Source organism: Brachycentrus maculatus, unplaced genomic scaffold, assembly GCF_059751285.1.
Source record: "Brachycentrus maculatus isolate JH-2025_06_01 unplaced genomic scaffold, ASM5975128v1 h1tg000002l, whole genome shotgun sequence".
In the NCBI taxonomy this organism is placed as follows: domain Eukaryota; kingdom Metazoa; phylum Arthropoda; class Insecta; order Trichoptera; family Brachycentridae; genus Brachycentrus; species Brachycentrus maculatus.
Window position 1 is genome coordinate 427,501 of NW_028280757.1, and position 19,878 is coordinate 447,378.

Here is a 19,878-nt window from a genome sequence, read left to right on the forward strand (position 1 = left end):
ATATATATATATATATATATATATATATATATATATATATATATATATATATATATATATATATATATATATATATATATATATATATATATATATATATATATATATATATATATATATATATATATATATATATATATATATATATATATATATATATATATATATATATATATATATATATATATATATATATATATATATATATATATATATATATATATATATATATATATATATATATATATATATATATATATATATATATATATATATATATATATATATATAAAGGGTCCGCCAAATAACTTTTTTTTTTTGAAAACAGGGCGCAAAACATCGAGTGTAGCTTCGGCTGTGTGGCACGTAGCGCCGTCCTGTTGAAACCAAATGTTGCCAATATCCTCCTCTTCAATTTTTGTGAACAAAAATCCGTTCAACATGGCCCGATAACGATCGCCATTGACTGTAACGGCCACTCCTTGCTCATTTTCAAAGAAAAATGGCCCAATTATGCCTCTGGACCAAAATCCGCACCAAACAGTGACTCGTTTTGGGTGTACCGGCTTTTCAATGTATGCGTGCGGGTTTTCTGTGCCCCAAATACGACAATTTTGCTTGTTTACATACCCGCCAAGATCAAAATGAGCTTCATCCGAAAAGATGATTTTTTTGGCAAAATCGGCATCTTCTGTAAGTCGATCGCAGGCCCACTCAGCGAAGCGAAAACGCATTGGATGGTCAGTTGGCTTCAACTCCTGAACCAATTGGACTTTGTATGGCGTCATACCAAGGTCTTTATGCAAAATTCGTCTCAATGATGTCTCCGAAATGTTCAATTGTTGAGAACGACGGTGAATTGATGTTGATGGCGCTTCACGCACACTTTCTGCCACAACATCGATATTCTCGGGTGTACGCACTGTTTTTGGCTTTTCACGCTTTGGTTTATCGATGAGGATGCCAGTTTCTTTCACTTTTTTCACAAGATAACGAACATACGGAGCTGACGGTGCTTCTCTTCTTCCAAAAACCGTACGCAATTTTCGCACACATTCTGCAACATTACCATGATTTTCAAAGTAATGTCGCAATATTTCCCAGCGTTGTTCAAGCGTATACACAACCATATTCGCTTAGCGGAAGGATAAAACTAATTATCTGTCAAATCAGACATGAGCTAAGTGTTACCATTCACGAAATAAGCACTAGTTGAAAAAAAAAACTTTAGATGGCGGACCCTATATATATATATATATATATATATATATATATATATATATATATATATATATATATATATATATATATGGATGGCGGATCATTGTGCTCACATTTATACATTACAATTTTATAGAACATATTTTATGTAAGTTCTATAAAACTGTTATATATGTATTAGAATAATTTTTGTATAAATCTATGTATAATTTAATGTAATGTTCGCCTCCATAGTATAGTAGTTAGGGCATTTGACATCAAGGGCTCTATTCCCAGATGGGTCTAAATAAAAATAAAAGTGATTTTTGAGTCTAATTTTAAAATATTTAAAATCAAAATACCCTGGACTCGTACCTAAAGCGCAGAACTGATCACGTTACCTTCATGTAATTAACGTTCTAGAAAACACTGTGATATTGTTCAGTGCCCTATGCACCATTGGGCTAGAATAAGGGTTAGAAGAAGAAGATTATATATTTCGAGAAAATTGTAGTTTATTTTAGAAGGTATAATTTAAGTAAGTAGCTGGAATACTAAAAATGTTATAATCGGCAGTCACCTTGTGGAAATATCTGTTCATTTTTAATTTATTTCAATTTTAATTGGGAAATACAACTGGAACTTTAAAAAAAAACGTTACACGTATTTCGATGCATTCACGGTGTTTGATAATGAAGTTGAATACATCGAAACTCGTGTCACAATAGATTTTATAAATAGTGGTATTTACCATGTTAAATTTAAATAGTAAAAAAACACGATACCCTTTTAGAATGGTAAGTGCATTTGTGCACTACACGGAATTACACCGTCCGACACTTCAGTTAGCATGATAAAACGGATGATTAGCTTGGATTGGCTTGTGTTTTTTTCTTTCTTTCTTCGGATCGGTGCGTGATCACGGTGCGCGTAAATTCGCGCTAAATTGTCGTATTTCACTTTTATTTTTAAAAAACCGGTCTGCCGGACGGTAAAATTCCGTGTAGTGCACAAGCGCTCTATCATTGACATTAGTGGTTCAGTTTTTTTTTAAACGTACAGTTTCCTTTCAAAGGCCGGAAAAGTGAATGAATAATTGAATTATTATCATTGTCCTTCCTTGAATGAATTGTATTTTGATTTACTTGGGGGATGTTAAAATTTTATTATGCAAAAAAAAACAAGTACATACAAATAATATGAAACAAACATTATAACGAAGGTAGTTGAATATGTTAAAAAAAAAAGAGCTTGTGAATAATAATAAATAATTATATTAAATAATTGTCCGCCTCCACGGTGTTATGGTCATCACGCTCGGCTACCATTCTGAAGGTCCTGGGTTCGATTCCCAGGGAGGGTTAAATAAATATTATGGTAGGGACTGACCGGAGCCATTTCGTCGTAACGTAACACGTTACGACGCGAGCATTCGTATGGTCTGTACAGCGAGAGGAGCGCTCCATCCATAGTTTAAAAGAAGGATATTTCATGTAAATATTCCTCTTTTAAATATTCATCCAAAATCAGAGATAATATGTTTTCCCATAAAGTTTTCATGGAGTACTCTAATATGTATTATTACACAAAAATATAGCTCCCTTATCGCTCACTCCTTTCAAGACCGGCATAAATCAAAAATCGACAATTTTCAGTTATGCATGTTTTCGGAATGCCCAGAAAATGTACTATATCCTAGCAAAAGAGGCATATTTTAACTAAATATTTACCCGCTACAGGGCAGAAAGTGTTGTTTTTGCATTTTGAAGAAAAGGCATTGTTCAATTATTTTTTTAAATGTACTAAATATTTTTCATATGGAGAAAAACCTTCAGGTTTTACCTAAAAAGATCTGTTGCACAGTAACAAGTTCAATAAGTTGCTTGATATTTATTTTTAATACATTGTATTATATTTTAAAACTTTAAAAAAGTTCCCCTGAAAAATCAAGTTTTTTGATTTATGACGTTCTTGAAAGGAGTGAGCGTTATGTCAAATAATGTCATAGAGTATGATATAAATCAACGCAACTGTTAGTTCGTTACTTCGCAGTAATTTGACGACAATGTTACCTTATTGTAACGTCGTTTTGGGAAAACCTTCAATCAGTATATAGCCTAGCAGAAAACTCGGGTGTGACTTAAGGGTATACTCTCATATATACAAAGTCAGTAAGCGACAAGCCAAACGTGTTGTCCTCGCACAATTTAGGTTCTATGATATACATACAAATATTGGAATTTTTCAAAAAAAAAAATTTCATCTTTTTTTTTTAACTCCATAACTTTCAATAATTCTTTCCTTTTTAAAAACATATATTTATTTCGAAGAAAAGCTTTTTTTTCAATATAAAAACGGTGTTTTAAGCTAAAAATACAATTCCGTTAAATGTTACCTGGGTTTAAATTTAAAGTATAAAGTTGCAATGAAAAAGTTTTCAAAAGTGGTATTTTCCACTAAACTTTGTAATTCCTTTTACTTTATCCATAATTCGTAGTTCAAGAAACTTGAAATATCCTCCCCTCCTTCATCTGTCTCTAAATATTTTCTTTGTCGTCGTTTTTTAGTGCTCACGATGAACCGTTCTGTTTCTTCCACTAGATCTCAGTTTGCGAAATGTTTTTTCAATATGTTAATAATCCTAAATTCTGTTCGTAAATCGAGACTTTTTTCCGTCGGGATTTTTGTTCGCAACTCGAGATTCCCTAGTAATTTTTACGTTTACTAAGCAAGTGAAAATATTTTTAATCAATCGTTAAAACTTTCGAGTAACATTTAATACTTGTTAAGTTAACGTAATTATCTTAATTATTCGTTTTTCTTTTAAGTTTTAACTAGATAAATATTAGTTCTTTCGTTTGTTAATTTACCATTTGAAAGTTTTCTAAACTAGAGTGTCAACATGCGATTAATATTTAATTAAATTCCCTTGAGTCAACCGTTAGTTTTGACAATATTGTTTCAACGCAGGCAATTCAACCTTTTGACTGCTACGTTCACTACACTTCACGAACTAAAAATGAATATTTGAGGAGGTGAGTCATTAATAAGACCCCGCGAAGTAGATGTTTCCTAGATATCTAGGTAGGAAAATGTACATATTTCCAACTTAGAGCCCCTCCATTGTTCAGCTGTGTTCCAACACGCAACTTGTATCACAGTAATAAATATCGATTTTCTTACAACATTCAAGGTGATGCAGATGGTTTGTGGTCGTTTCTGACAAGCTACATTACAGTTGGTATCATGTTGAATGTGGATAGAAGTTATACGTTGGTCGTTAGAGAAATAATTAGTTACATTATTAATCGATTCGGCATTAACATTGTGGAATGACATTTTGATTATTAAAAAAAAAAAAAAACACACACAAATATAATACCACTTATTTAAAAAGTAAAATTATACAAGTTTATTATTATTATTATTATTTAATTGTTGGTTGAGCTTTCATGTTTGTTCTTCAGAACATTCATTTTATAAAGTTGCACCAATGCATGAAAAATTCAGTATTCACAGTTTTCGCGATCAAACTTTTCGCTTTGAATTTAAGAGCGTAAAGTGTTTATTTGATTTGATAGATGAAGAAGAATATAGAAGTCTGGGTATTTACAGGGCATACTACCATCGAAACCAGCCTATAACGGTACTGTAATAAAAAACCAATAAGTTTGTAATGGATAAAAACGGGTTTTTGCGACATGTGAAGTTTTGTCTTGAAGTTACAGGTTCTCACCCTCTTCTTATTGATTAAAAACAAAAAAAAGATGTAATATTTCTTTAAACTGTAATAAAATAACAAGTTATTTCGTAACTCGACAGTGCGAATGTTATTTCAATCAACATGAATAACATAATAAGTACGTTATTGTACAGTTTAAAACAATATTGATTTAACTCCATGAAAGCGGCTTTTAATTATTCAAATTCTCTTCCTACGGCGAACTTATTTATGTATGTAGGTACTTTAGAATATTCGTTTTATTTGCATGTTAAGAGAATATTTAAGTAAGCGACATATCAAGAACTTTGAGGACGTTTCTAAGGGTCTTCGTTAAAACAACATAGTATTTTTATGTTATAATATATTTATTTTACCATAAACTCATTTCAAAAAAACTCTTTACCGTTTCCTAATTATATTTACGTACTAGTATAAAAACTCGAGTTTAAGATATTCGCGGTAAAAAGAACTTATAAATTGTGTTATATATATACACCCCTGGACAAAAAAATTTACGAGTCCTCAAAAAAACTAAAATTGACACATAATGAATTATTCTTGATATTTAATTAGTTTTTTTTGTATTGTTTAACATATGTGATGACTACTCGTTACTTCAAGGTTAAAATGAAAGATCTTACTCATGAATTGTACTTAGAAATTGCCATTATATACCAGGTATCAGATTATCCGAACCTTAGAGACCCATAACGGTTCATTTATGGTCGAATGTTTGTGATGGAGTAATAAAAGACATGTAATTTATTAATTCATATTTAAGAAGAAGGTTCTAATCGCTTTATTTTAAATTAAGGTATTTAACATTTAAACATATTTATAACATTTAAAAATATTTAATACTTAGTGAATTCACCTTTATTTTTTATAACATGTAAAATTCTATTATTTAACGAAGCGTAAAGCGAATCTTAAATTTCTGATGTTATTTCTTCTTCCTAAACTTGAATCAAGTTTTTTTTAATTCCTCAATGTTTTTTTATTTTTTTTTCCCAACTTTTTTTTTCATAATCGCCCATAAATTTTCTATCGGGTTCAAATCAGGACTATTCCCGGGCCACGTCAACGATTTTAAGCCAATTTTATCCTTGTATTCAATGATCTGTAAGAAAAACAATAAATAATTTATCAAGTGGTCTACAAAGTGCATTAAAAAATAAATATTTGTACTCACAGTGCGGGCTCTATGGCACGGCGCCAAATCGTCCTGAAAAATCGGGTCCGCGGTATACTGCGTAATGTCCTCGATTGTTGGAATAAGATGGTTTTTCAACACTTTTTTGTACTGGATGGCATTCATCGTACCCTGTATAAAATTTAGAGGTCCCAAACCGTACGCTGTCATGCACCCCCAAATCATGACGTAGGGTGAATGTTTAACGGTTCGAGTGACGCACGACGGATGGTTTCTTTCCCCAAGTTTTCGTCGAACTATCTTTCTGCCGTCTGGACCAAAAAGGTTGAATTTTGATTCATCGGAGAAAATAACATTTTGCCAATCCTCCAAGGTCCAATTCTGGTGGTCCTTCGCCCAATCCAGTCTAGCCTTCTGCATTTTGTTCGTCAGTAATGGTTTCTTTGCGGGACTTCGTGCTTGGAAACCATGCTCCAACTGCCGCCTGGACACTGTTTTTACTGAAAATATTGATTAGCTAGTAGACTGCACCTCTGCGTGTATTTTAAGTGCCGTTAAAAATCGATCGCGCATAACAATTTTTTTTATTAAGCGATCATCTCGGGCAGATGTCGCGCGCCCCCATCCGCTTCCTTTTTTCCGTTCTATGGATCCAGTTTCTTGAAATTTTTTAAATAAAAACCTCACTGTACCTTCTGAATACCCAACTCGACGAGATATTTTACAATTGGATATGTTTTGTTGCGACAATGTGATTATTTTGGATTTTATCGCAATCGACATTTGCTTTGCACTTTCCATGATTGTTGTGTTATGTTCCCTAAAACGAGGGTAAAACAAAATTGTTGAGACAAAATAAAATGTAAATATTGTAGAAAGGTGACACAAAGTGTCTTTAATTCATTCAATAAAAGAAAGAGGTATCGATAAAGGATTTCTTAGAAAAAGAGTTCAGTAAAGTCAAGGCGTGCGGTAGCAAGTAAACTCGTAAATTTTTTTGTCCTGGGGTGTATATATATATATATATATATATATATATATATATATATATATATATATATATATATATATATATATATATATATATATATATATATATATATATATATATATATATATATATATATATAATAATAATAATAATAAAACCCTTATCCGCACCCCAATGGTGCATAGGGCACTGCGTCATATAAACGCAGTGTTATCTTGATCATTTACACATGAAGGAAAGGTGATCAGCCCTCCGCTTCAGGTACCAGTCCAGGGTAATATTGAATAAATATGACAGTGAAAAAATCACGTATATTTATTTTACCCCCCTTGGGAATCGAACCCGGGACCTCCAGAACGGTAGCCGAGCGTCCTGACCATTACACTACGGAGGCGGACAGAGATATATATATATATATATATATATATATATATATATATATATATATATATATATATATATATATATATATATATATATATATATATATATATATATATATATATATATATATACATATATATATATATATATATATATATATATATATATATATATATATATATATATATATATATATATATATATATATATATATATACATATATATATATATATATATATATATATATATATACATATATATATATATATATATATATATATATATATATATATATATATATATATATATATATATATATATATATATATATATATATATATATATATATATATATATATATATATATATATATATAATTATAATATACGTGGCCTGTTCAATTAATACGTAGACTGACGTCATAAAATGAAATGGACTTTGTTTAGAAGTTAAATGTCTGGGTCCCCTTCAAAGTATTGTAGTAACCTCCCCGACGCACACACTTATCTCAACGATGTTTCCACTTTATGAAACAGTCCTGGGTCGAGGATCGAGATTAGATGCGTCGGGTGTGTGGGGAAGAACAGTGATCAAGTGTTTGGCTAAAACTCACGAGTTCTAAAACTAAATAGGCTAGAGCGTTGTCGTTTTATCAGCTTCACAAAAAACCTTTGCAAGGAAGGAGATTTGAGACGATTCTCGAGACTAAGGCGAATGCGACGAAGGAGTTGAAGGATTTCACAATAGAAGCATTCCAGGTCTGTTTACAAATGAAGAAACATTGTCGGTATAAGTGTGTGCGTCGGGGAGTTTACTACAATACTTTGAAGAGGATCCAGACATGTAACTTAAAAATAAATTTTGTTTTATGACATTGTTGAATAAAAATTGTTCGAAAGGTATTGTGTGTATTTTCTTTACGAAGTGATGTTAGCGTGACTTCAATTGATAAAATAGTAAACAAAATGTCTCCACTATTTTTTAGCAAATTCCGCCCCCACAGCAAGCTGAATGGTGTACACGTCATACACATGTAACTATGTATTATATGTATGTCACTCTTGTATAATACAATGCACCCAATGTAGGTCGATTGTACAATGTTTTGCATGTAAATTAGTTCGCAAATACGGGTATGTTACGTTGTATTTGAATCGATATACACGTGGAAAGTGTTCGTATCGCTTACATATTCACTTCAGTAAATAAATATGACCTCATCGAGTAAAAAGATCGCCAAATAACAAAACGTTACACAATCGTTTTTCATTATTTTCAATAGAATAGATTTTCATTCTTATAATTTATTATCAATAGAAATATACAGTGGGTCTATACAAATTCACAAATAGACTTGTAATTCTTGTAGGCCTTCTGTTTTTTAGTAACTTATGTAACTTATTTTAGAATTTCTGTAATTTTATTTTGTTACAAGTGAATCGAAGACTGTTTTTAGATCTTTGAGGTGGGGACTGGGCCTCCACATTTCGTTGTAGCGAGTGTTTTTGCCTAGAATTTTCACTCATGAATTACAAGAAATTATAGTTACTTTGAACATAAAGAGTAAATCCACTCACGAGTAGGAATTGGCTATAAAACTTAAAAATTCGAAGCCTGAGTAGGGTCATGATAACCGGTGTGGCATAATCCGTAGCTAGATTTCAAAGTCACTTGGACGTTAGGTAATTTTTAAAAAATCCACACATTTCGTCGTAACGTAACATTCGCGGCGAGCATCCGAACATCGGCTGAAGTACTCGGAACGAGCTCGGCTCGCTGTGCTGACTATACGAATGCTCGCATCGTATCGTGTTACGAAATTATGTTGTGCTGTGCTGACTATACGAATGCTCTCATTACGAAATTAAGACAGAAATACTGGATCACGCCATTGAAGGTGCCCAAAAACGAGACGAAGCTTGCATGAATGCTAGATGTGACTATTTGTCGTAAGTTTTTAATACATTAGCTAAATGAATTGTAATTACATAAAAACATTTTAACAAATCATTAACTTACCATACTATTGTAACATAAAAGCATACATGCAAAATAAAAGTAAAGTTTTTTTTAAATATTTATTTTTGATCATACATTAAATTGCAAATAACAATTACAAAATATGCCATAACTGGGTTTTTCCATGTCGAGGGCATATTTAACAGTACTTATTTATAAAATTATATGAAGAAAAAAATTGGTTATGACATGGCCGAATTATTCGATCTATTTCAGATCTACGCACCTACATTATTCATTTATGATTTAAAATGCACACCAAGTCCTACCAAAATTAATTTTGAATTTGAGCCTGCGATATGCGTTATGTAATGCTTAATGAAATAGACATCAATAATGTTTCTTTTAATACGTTTAAGATAAATATTGTTAATGTCTATTTGACTAGTTGATAAAGAAAATGTCTTTTATTTGATAAAAACATGTAATGTAAGTTTATTTTATAGTTATACTTTTATGTACATGACGGTTTATTTTTATTTTTATTTTTAGATAACTCAAGTGAAAACCTCTAATTGGAATGTTATTTTTTAAATTTTATTATATTATGTTATTTTTGTTAAATATTCTGTTGGTTTTCCAATAAAAAAAATTAATTAAAATAAAATGAATATATCTCGTATATTTAGTATATATTTTTAGTAACTTTATGGATAGTGGTAGCAAGGTTATATAACTTATAGTTGTTTAACGATTATAAGTTGTAATTTGCTAGAGTGTGCTATGCAAATCACATACAACAAGGCGCATGCCATATACGTTGTGAAAAGATAAAAATATTTATGAAATACGAAATATCTATGATGGTTTTAATTATTATTGATTAATTACGTATTATTACGAATATTACGTAACTGACACGTATCAGTAAATTAGAAAAAAAAATCGCCGAGCAATAATATTTATAATATTACAAATACATATCTGAAAGTGGCCAGGTCGGGAGTCCAGGGGAATAATCAGCTCGTATGAATGAGGTAATATAAGAATGTGGAAGAGGCGAAGATTGTTTACAAGGACAGATTGCTGTGGCGTTCTTTTCTCTCTGTCTACCCTAGAAGTGGCGTGATGATTAGTTACTTAGGTAGATAATATTTATATTATTGAAAAAATGGTATATGCTTGAAAGAGCTTATTTCATGTTTAATGGTTTTATTCCTTGATTTTTTAAAATGAATATAAGGTAACTTGAAAATCCATGTGAAATTAGTTATAAAGTATATAAAATGTATAAGTTTACATTTGTTAGGCTAAATAAAATTACAATACTATCTAGGACAAATATTACAAGATTCGTATTCGTATTTGGGTTAAACAAAATTAATAAAACTGTATATTTTTATTGACAGACAAGTATTTAAAATTCCATTACATGTCTATATTTCCCATAAAACTGTCTCGGATCTAGGTCGTTTGTTTTTTATACGTTTTCTAAGCAGAATCTACGTTGAAGAATTGCGTGAGAATATGCAATGAAAATATAACTTTTATGCGTTTTTTAACCTAAAATTTGAGATAATGACAACAACATTCTTTTATTTTTTACGCCACATTTAAAAAGTATATCTTTAAATATTATCTTTTGCCATTTTCCACCAGAGAATCTTCGTAAGATAAAATCTTCAATGTGATAAAACCGGAGCAAATTTTCCAAAGTTAACACGCAACGTAATATTTTATCACAATCTATAGTAAGCAACCGCCTACGTGATGTAGTGGTTAGCGTGTTTAGCTACCGTGCTGGAGGTCCCGAGTTCGATTCTCAGTTGGGGATGGAAATAAATATTAGTGATTTTCACGCTCTAATATTTATTTAATATTGACCTGGACTGGTCCCTGAAGCGCAGGAGTGATCACCTTGCCTTCATGTAAGTAACGATCAAGATAACACTGATCAATACGATGCAGTGCCATATGCACCATTGGGTGCGGATAAGGGTTAGAAGAAAGTAAACGAAGTTACAAATATTACCTAAAAAACGTCTCTCCATATAAAATTGATTCCTGGACAAACCTGTGAACAAAAACACGTGGACACATTTTTTATTAACATTTTTTGATGCATTTATTTGTATAAAAATATGTATAAAATACATATAAATACAAACAATATAAACATTCATTAAAAAATTCATAAACCTTTTTTTTTAAATGCAGAGAGACCAAGCCACCTTGTGTGACTTGTCGGTGGAGTTCTTTTTACATATGTACTTTTTTTTAAATATATTTTTTAACCTAATATACACACAAATTAAGAAAAGAAAAAAATGTATATTTGAAAATTGTTTTTCGATTTTCATAGAATTAACTCTTGATCATTTACCCATTCCTTTATTTTGTCTTTGTTCCATATTTTATTTTGACCTCTAACATCCGTCGGCAACAAATTAAAAATGTTTGGAACGATATATTGCAGTGTTCGACTACCATATTTATTGTTAATTCTTGGGACTGTCAAACATTAATTGTGGGTTAATTGTGTATCATAGACAACCATACACAAGTACTAGAGGATTTTAGACATCTGTCTAATACTTGTGTACTTGAGGCTTTAGAAATATTTTAGTATTTAATGATCGATTTTACATAGATTCTCAAATAAATAAATAATAACGGTACTTCAGACCTCGTAATAATTCATTCCTTAGTTATTTTACCGATGTTTACAATAAATTATTATCATAATGCCTCTATACACTGTTGTATTATTTCTTTTAACGTTGAATAAGCATTTGTCTGTTTGTTGTGGATACATAAAATGTCAATCACTATTTAGGTATTGAATTGTACAAATAATATGTTTAAATCTGTTCACAGACCCATCAGTTTGAAATATTGTATCGCATTGACCAAATTTAATATTAATGTTTCTTTGATATCTCAAAATGGATTTTTGAGAAAGGAATCTGAAAATCTGGATAAATATCCAGATAATAGGTACAAATAATATAATTGATACATACTGTGTTTATTAATACTGTAAATACAGTGATCAGTTTATTCACTATGTAACATTCACCGTTCTACTCAAAATTAACAGCCTGTTACTCAAATATCGAAAAATTGTAAATATAAATTTATAGATCTTTTACTTTAAAAGTTAGGTTTTTTTAAAGGAAATTTGACCGTTAATTAAAGAAAATTTTGTACAATTCTGTTATTCAAAATATTGTCCATTGGAAGTTATAACATTTCCCTATCTGTCTTGCAATTTGTGGATGCCATCCCGAAAAAACCGGTCATCTAACGAATTGAGCCAATTTGTTAATGAAGTGAAGGCATATAACTTAAAAACTAACTTTGTTATTAAATCACTTTTATAATTTGATTAAAAAGTTGACCGTATTTCTTTATCTTGAGGATGAAGCTATTGATATGTACATATAATAAATTACTTTTTTGTTACTTGTCTACTTTTAATTTGTAAAATGTAAAATTACAAGTTAGTTCCCCATACGTTTTTAGTATAAACTTCATATGCTATGTCTATGGGTAAAAAAAATATAGTTTTTTATGTAGATTTATACTCAACCATAACCTGTGTATATATGTAGTTCAATGACTGTTTAGAAGAGATCAATATTCAATATGCATTAATATTAATGATTACTGAACGCAACGAATATCTATTTCTTCTTTCCAATCTTATCTTCACATCTTCAACCTCTCATATTTCTCATTTAACTATGTATAACCTGTTTTATCATCATACTAAATGGGTAAAGACAGTCATTTCTATAATTTTTGATAAGTAGACTAAATATATTTTATTCAACATTTCATTTAGCTTCCATTTTACTGTTATGACATACTGTACTCAAAAATAGTTGTATGGTTGAAAGGCTGTCGTGATGCATTAAAAGTTTCTTGGTAATCAAACTTCTGAAATAGGCCGTTTTGTTTTCAAACTGCATTCGTGTCAGGTATCATAAAGTCCCAATAGCTATTGGACTATAGTATTTTATGAGGGCAGTTAACCATTTCGCTGCCGAAATCACATATCGGGTAGTCGTCCTGTTTTTCTGTTTGTTTTTTTTTTTATTATTGGTCGTCTTGCTCATTACTGAGCGTCATGGTTTTCCCTCCAATAATTTCAAATCTGTATTTTACAGCGTAATTTACATACGACGGTCTGGCTGGTCTAGTTTGCTATTTCTATTTACCCCAGAGAGCGTAAGGACCGGTGTCCATACTAAAAAATATTAGCGACAAAAAAATACACATCAATTTTCATTTACAAGGCACTGGATTTTTACCCTACGGACGATACATACGAGTACACACATCGCTCACTCCTTTCAACAACGTCATATATATTAAAAAAACTTGACTTTTCAGGAGATTGTTTTTAAAGTATAAAAATAAAATAAAATGTATTGAAAATAAATATCAAGCCACGTATTGAACTTGTTCTGTGCAACAGATCTTTTTAGGTAAAACCTGAATGTTTTTTCTCCATTTTAAAAATATTTAGCATATTTAAAAAAATAATTAAACATCACCTTTTCTTCAAAATGCAAAAACAACACTTTTTGCCCTATAGCGGGTTAATATTAAGTTAAAAATATACCACTTTTGCTGGGATATAGTACATTTTATGGGCATTCTGAAAACATGCACAGCTGGAAATTGATGATTTTTGATATATGACGTTGTTGAAAGGAGTGAGCGACATACAATATACCAATGGTGTACAAGACACTGTATTGTATCAAAACTGAATTATTTTTATCGTTAATTACAATATACGGAGGCAAGGTGACCAACGTGCGCCTCAGGTGCCGGTTCAGGGTTGTATTCGAGTGAAACATACACTTTTACCTTCCCCGGGAATCGAACCCGGGACCTCTAGCATGGCAGCCAAACACACTGATCGCTACACTAAGGATGCGAAGAAAATACTATCATCAATTATTATTTAACTTTTTTTACAATTTTTCTAATGATTTTTTATCGGGTTGTGGTCCCGTGGTTATTGTCTCGGACTATTGAGTCAGAATTTCTGGGTTCGAACCCAATCTACCACAATTTGATACCTATTTTTAATAATGAGCCGCTTAGGCTCAGAGGTAAAGTATGAAATTGAAATATTTTTGTAAATAATAAAAGCACAAATATTTCTCTTTAAAAAAATAATTATGCGGTACGTTTTTTTTACAGCCGTTAGTTTTTCGTTACGTCAGAATTTTGTCAGAATATTATTGCTTTATAATAGACTAGAGCCAACGGTAATGTCACAGCCATTAGTTTTACGAATTGCCTTGAAAATCTATATTAAATTATTTAGGGAAAATAAATCCATAATATGATATTACGTTTCCATTTTCTTTGCCTTTAGCACGTATGTCGCGAATCGATAATAATTAATGTTGAATTTGTGTCATTGTGGAATAGCTAACATTGTCCCAAGTTGTTTGTTTTCCCAGAGAAATTTGTCAGAACGCTCTCACTACCATAGTGTTTCTGACATACCTATCGCTCACTCCTTTCAAGATCGTCATAAATAAAAAACCTTGATTTTTTAGAAGAACGTTTTAAAACTTTAAAAATATAATACAATGTATTCAAAATAAATACTAAGCCACTTATTGAACATTTTACTGTGCAACAGATCTTTTTAGGTAAAACCTGAAGGTTTTTTCTCCATTTGAAAAATATTTAGTATATTTAAAAAAATAATTAAACAATACATTTTCGTTCTGCCCTGTAGCGGGTAAATATTGTGTTAAAAATATGCCTCTTTTGATGGGATATATATATATAATACATTTTCTGGGCATTCCAAAAACATGAACAATTGAAAATTGACGATTTTCGATTTATGACGTTCTTGAAAGGAATGAGCGATATAGTTAATATTTTTTTCTTTCCAAAGTTTTGGGCTATATAATTTACTAAGGGAAAATCGATATGGGTTTTCTTTTAATAAAATTTTATTTAGATATATACCATAGGTGCCACAGACAAAGCGTCTATTATTTTTTTATACGATATGAAGATGTAAATCTGAGCATCCCAAGGCTTATGACCTGGCTTTAGTAATTACTTACTAAATATAATAATAAAGACAATTTATTCAGTATTTGAGGTAGGTAGTTTGATTTATTTTATCAATTAGAACCGTGACGTAGTTGGTTAGATGCTCGACTGCGAAACTGGCGTCGCGGGTTCGATTCCCGCCAATCGCTAAATAAATTCTATGAATATTTATTTTCAATTAGTCTGGTGTTGGTGATATATCTACATGTATCGCAACATCTCCCTTCACTATCCTTATTATCTTACCTGCAGACAAACCTGTAAAATATAAGTTTTCGTTACTCCTTTAAAAAAATCTCCATAATTTTGTTGAACATACGGAATCAGGTTGCATTAATTTTGGAGTCATAAAATTAATTAGAGAATAGGATTCCTTGAAATTAGAAAATCGAAAGCTATTCCAAGCGCATTCCTGGTTCGCATACTGAAGCATCTAGGCTTCCTGACAGACCCTCTCTTCCCATGCACTTATTTATGAACTAAATTGCGAAAATTAAAGAAAATGTGAAAGAAAATTAGAAACAAGATTATAACACAGGAAGTGAGTATCCAGGTAATCTGTTTTTTGTGCAGATTTTTCAATAAAACGTTTAATTTTTAACAGGATCACTGAATACCACCATATTACAGTGATAGCAAAACTATAATATAAATATCATTATATAGTTGCCAGGATGATAGATAATTAAGTTAATTTGACATTTAATATAGAGAATTTCACCGGATTCATATACCTATAAACAAAAGAAGTTCCCATTAGTCGTGTTGAATGTAAAAATCGAAGATAAAATGCTTTGCGTGTTCGATGCTGTTTGAAGCGATCAATCTTTGAAACGATGCGATGAAATGATAAGAAAGCAATTTTGGTAAAAGTAGATAAGTGTCCTATTTTCGATTCACCAATATTAAATATTTATCATTTGCATTATTGTAAATGAAAATAGTTTTTTTTTTTAAATAACATATCTAAAAGATCATAAAGAATAGATTCTTCCCGTTTTCAAATATCATCTGACGAGGGATTGGTTATTCCGTAACTAGTTGTCATGAAGTAGAGTGGTATTACACAAAGTGAAAGATGAATGATGATAACAGTGTTATATTACCCTGGGGCGTGCATTCCATATTGGCAGAAAAGCAGTGCCTATCCTAACTTACCCGCGTAACATAAAAAAATGCAACTACTACCTACCCTACCTTACTAAGTAGTACTTAGCTTACCTTACTACCTACCTCTATTACCTACCCTAGTAAGTAGTACCAGCTTACCTTACTACCTACCTCTATTACCTACCCTAGTAAGTAGTACCAGCTTACCTTACTACCTACCCTAATTAATTCTCTGTACACGCCACTGATATTACCGTACAACAAAGTTAATAATGCTTTAAAAATACAAAGCAAAATATTCTTCACATTTACATAAAATATAATATACAGTAAACCCCCCGACAACGTTGACATAGTTACCCCTTTATCTTAGGGAATTTTATAAGGGGTTGATGTTATAAATTGAAATTTAAAATCTTAACTAGCGGAAATTACTGAAATGAGTAATTTAAAATTGAAATAAAATTTTAAAACATCAACTCTTTATAACTTCCCCTCCAATAACACGGTACCTATCTCAGCGTTATAGGAGCGTTTGATGTGTATACATACATATCGCTCACTGCTTTCAACAACGTCATATGTCAAAAATCGTCAATTTTCAGTTGTGCATGTTTTCGGAATGCCCAGAAAATGTACTATATCCCAGCAAAAGCGGCATATTTTTAACTTAATATTTACCCGCTACACGGCAGAAAGTGTTGTTTTTGCATTTTGAAGAAAAGGTATTGTTCAATTATTTTTTAAATGGAGAAAAAACCTTCAAGTTTTGCCTAAAAAGATCTGTGGCACAGTAAAAATTTCAAAAAGTGTCTTGATATTTATTCTTAACACATTTCATTATATTCTTAAACTTTAAAAACGTTCTCCTGTGAAATCGTGTTTTTTGATAAATAACGTTGTTGAAAGGAGTGAGCGATATGTATGTACATCATGCACATACATACATACACTCACTCACACACACACACACAAACACGCGTTAACGTTTTGTTTTGATGTGTGACGGCCTTGCATATCTTAACCCTGACATGAACATTAAGACGAGGTAATTCATAAGGACACACATCATTATTGATTGACACTCTTTGTCATTTGATTACTATATGTTCAGGTATGCACACAAAACACTAGATATAATGATCACCTCCGCCAACCCCGGCGAGGCCAGGCGCAATTATTTTTGCCGAAGACAAAAATTAAATCTGTGGGGGAGAGGGAAAAAAATATCTCCATTCCATTCCCTTCAAATGCGCATACCATTGTCTTCTTCGTTGCCTTCCCCACCTAACGACATTTTCATTCTCGCATATTTATCTTATCCTAGTGTTCCTTATTCTGTGTCGTAAACTCAAATATTAATTTAAAAACCATAAATTTATTTCTAAGAAAAACTAATTTTTCAATACAAAAACGGTATTTTAAGCAAAAAATTCAACTACCACGAATGCTACCTGCGTTTAAAGAAAATTAATGTGCTCTTTATCGTATGTTGGGCCTTAAGGCACAATATACAACGAATCGCAACTTAATTTTCTCCAAACCTAGGTAACATTTTACGAAATTGAGTTTTCCTTAAAAACTCAATTTCGTTTACATTTTAAAAACAATAGTTTTTCTTTAAAAAAAATATACGATTTTGAAAAATAAGAGTTATTGAAAGCCAAGAAGTTAAAAAAGAATGATAAAAATATTTTTTCAATATGTACATATTTTTTTTAAAAATCGAATTCAAATACATATATTTTTTTAAAGTCCTTTTAGAGTCCTTTCTTGAGGCCCTACATACGTTTAATAGTAACTTAATTTTCCTTAAATCCAGGTAAAACTTTTACGAATTTTTCTTGTCTTAAAACACCGTTTTTGTATTGAAAAAATAAATTTTTCTGTAAAATAAATATATGGTTTTGAAAAGAAAAGATTTATTGAAAGGCGAGGAGTTGAAAAAATATATATGAAAATATATTATTTTTTTCTATGTATTTACTAAAAAAAAGGAAAATTATAATATACTCATATATATCGCTCACCCTTTCAACTACGTCATATATAAAAAAACTTGATTTTTCATGAGATCGTTTTTAAAGTTCAAAAATAAAATGAAATGTATTAAAAATAAATATCAAGCCACTTATTGAACTTTTTACTATGCAACAGATCTTTTTAGGTAAAACCTGAATGTTTTTTCTCTATTTGAAAAATATTTAGTATATTTAAGAAAAAAATAATTACACCTTTTCTTCAAAATGCAAAACAACACTTTCCGCCCTGTAGCGGGTAAATATTAAGTTTAAAATATGCCGCTTTTGCTAGGATATAGTACATTTTCTGGGTAGTCTGAAAACATGCACAACTGAAAATTTACGATTTTTGATATAGGTATGACGTTGTTGAAAGGAGTGAGCGATATATTTTTTTTAATCGCGCGCGAATGTACGACCGACCTCTTGCGTAGTCGTCTGCATTCTAGAATTGAATTTTGAGATTTCCCCCTTAAGCAAAGGCACGAGATTTGGGCATATTCAAAGTATCGGGATGGTATTTGTTTCCAGATTCCTCCGCAATGACGAGATGATCTAAGGCTCGCGATGAACAGGTACATCACGCTGAACCAGCTCGGCGATGGGACGTACGGCAGCGTGGTGCTCGGACAGAGGCGGGACACCGGCGAGAAGGTGGCCATCAAGAGGATGAAGAGGAAGTACTACTCCTGGGACGAGGCCATGAGTCTCCGGGAGGTCAAGGTGAGAGACGAAAACTCGCTTTACTACATCAAGTGTTGTGTACACAACAGTACGGCAGCGAACTGTGGTGTAAGGTCACACAACGAAGCTTAATGAACATGAAAATATGCTATAATAAAGGCTACAGAGCTTTAATGAAGTTACCCCGACACTGCAGCGCGAGTGGTATATTTGCCACAGCACGCCTACCACACTGGGATGGCCTGTTAAGGCACCGAGTGGCAGGCTTCCGGGAGAGGCTGATGAAGAGCTCCAACATCATCATAAAGCGGCTTGTGGAGCACAGATGGGGGCTGGACATGTGGCGGCACTGGAGCACAGTGCTGCGTTTGCCAGCGAGCTAATGTTTATCTACATCTCTCCAAATTTTTTTTTCTTCCACCGTTTCCTTTCATTACTTTTATTCTTATTTGTTTATTTTTTTTAATTTCATTGCATAAAAAAAAATTGCAAAACATATATGGCTGACTAAGTATTGCACCCACCACTTAGTGAAGCTGGAATAAAGAGATA

General features: G+C 31.4%; 1 protein-coding gene across 2 annotated transcripts in view; it reads left to right on the forward strand.

Annotated features, from left to right (window-relative positions):
* LOC148314042 (serine/threonine-protein kinase dyf-5-like) overlaps positions 1 to 19,878 on the forward strand; it is a 31,122-nt gene that overhangs the window by 3,178 nt on the left and 8,066 nt on the right. For both annotated transcript variants that reach the window (XM_088256826.1, XM_088256901.1), the window contains exon 2: positions 19,174 to 19,365. In XM_088256826.1, the coding sequence (XP_088112952.1) occupies positions 19,210 to 19,365 (156 nt within the window). In that variant the 5' untranslated portion in view covers positions 19,174 to 19,209. The remainder of the gene's footprint in view (positions 1 to 19,173; positions 19,366 to 19,878) is intronic.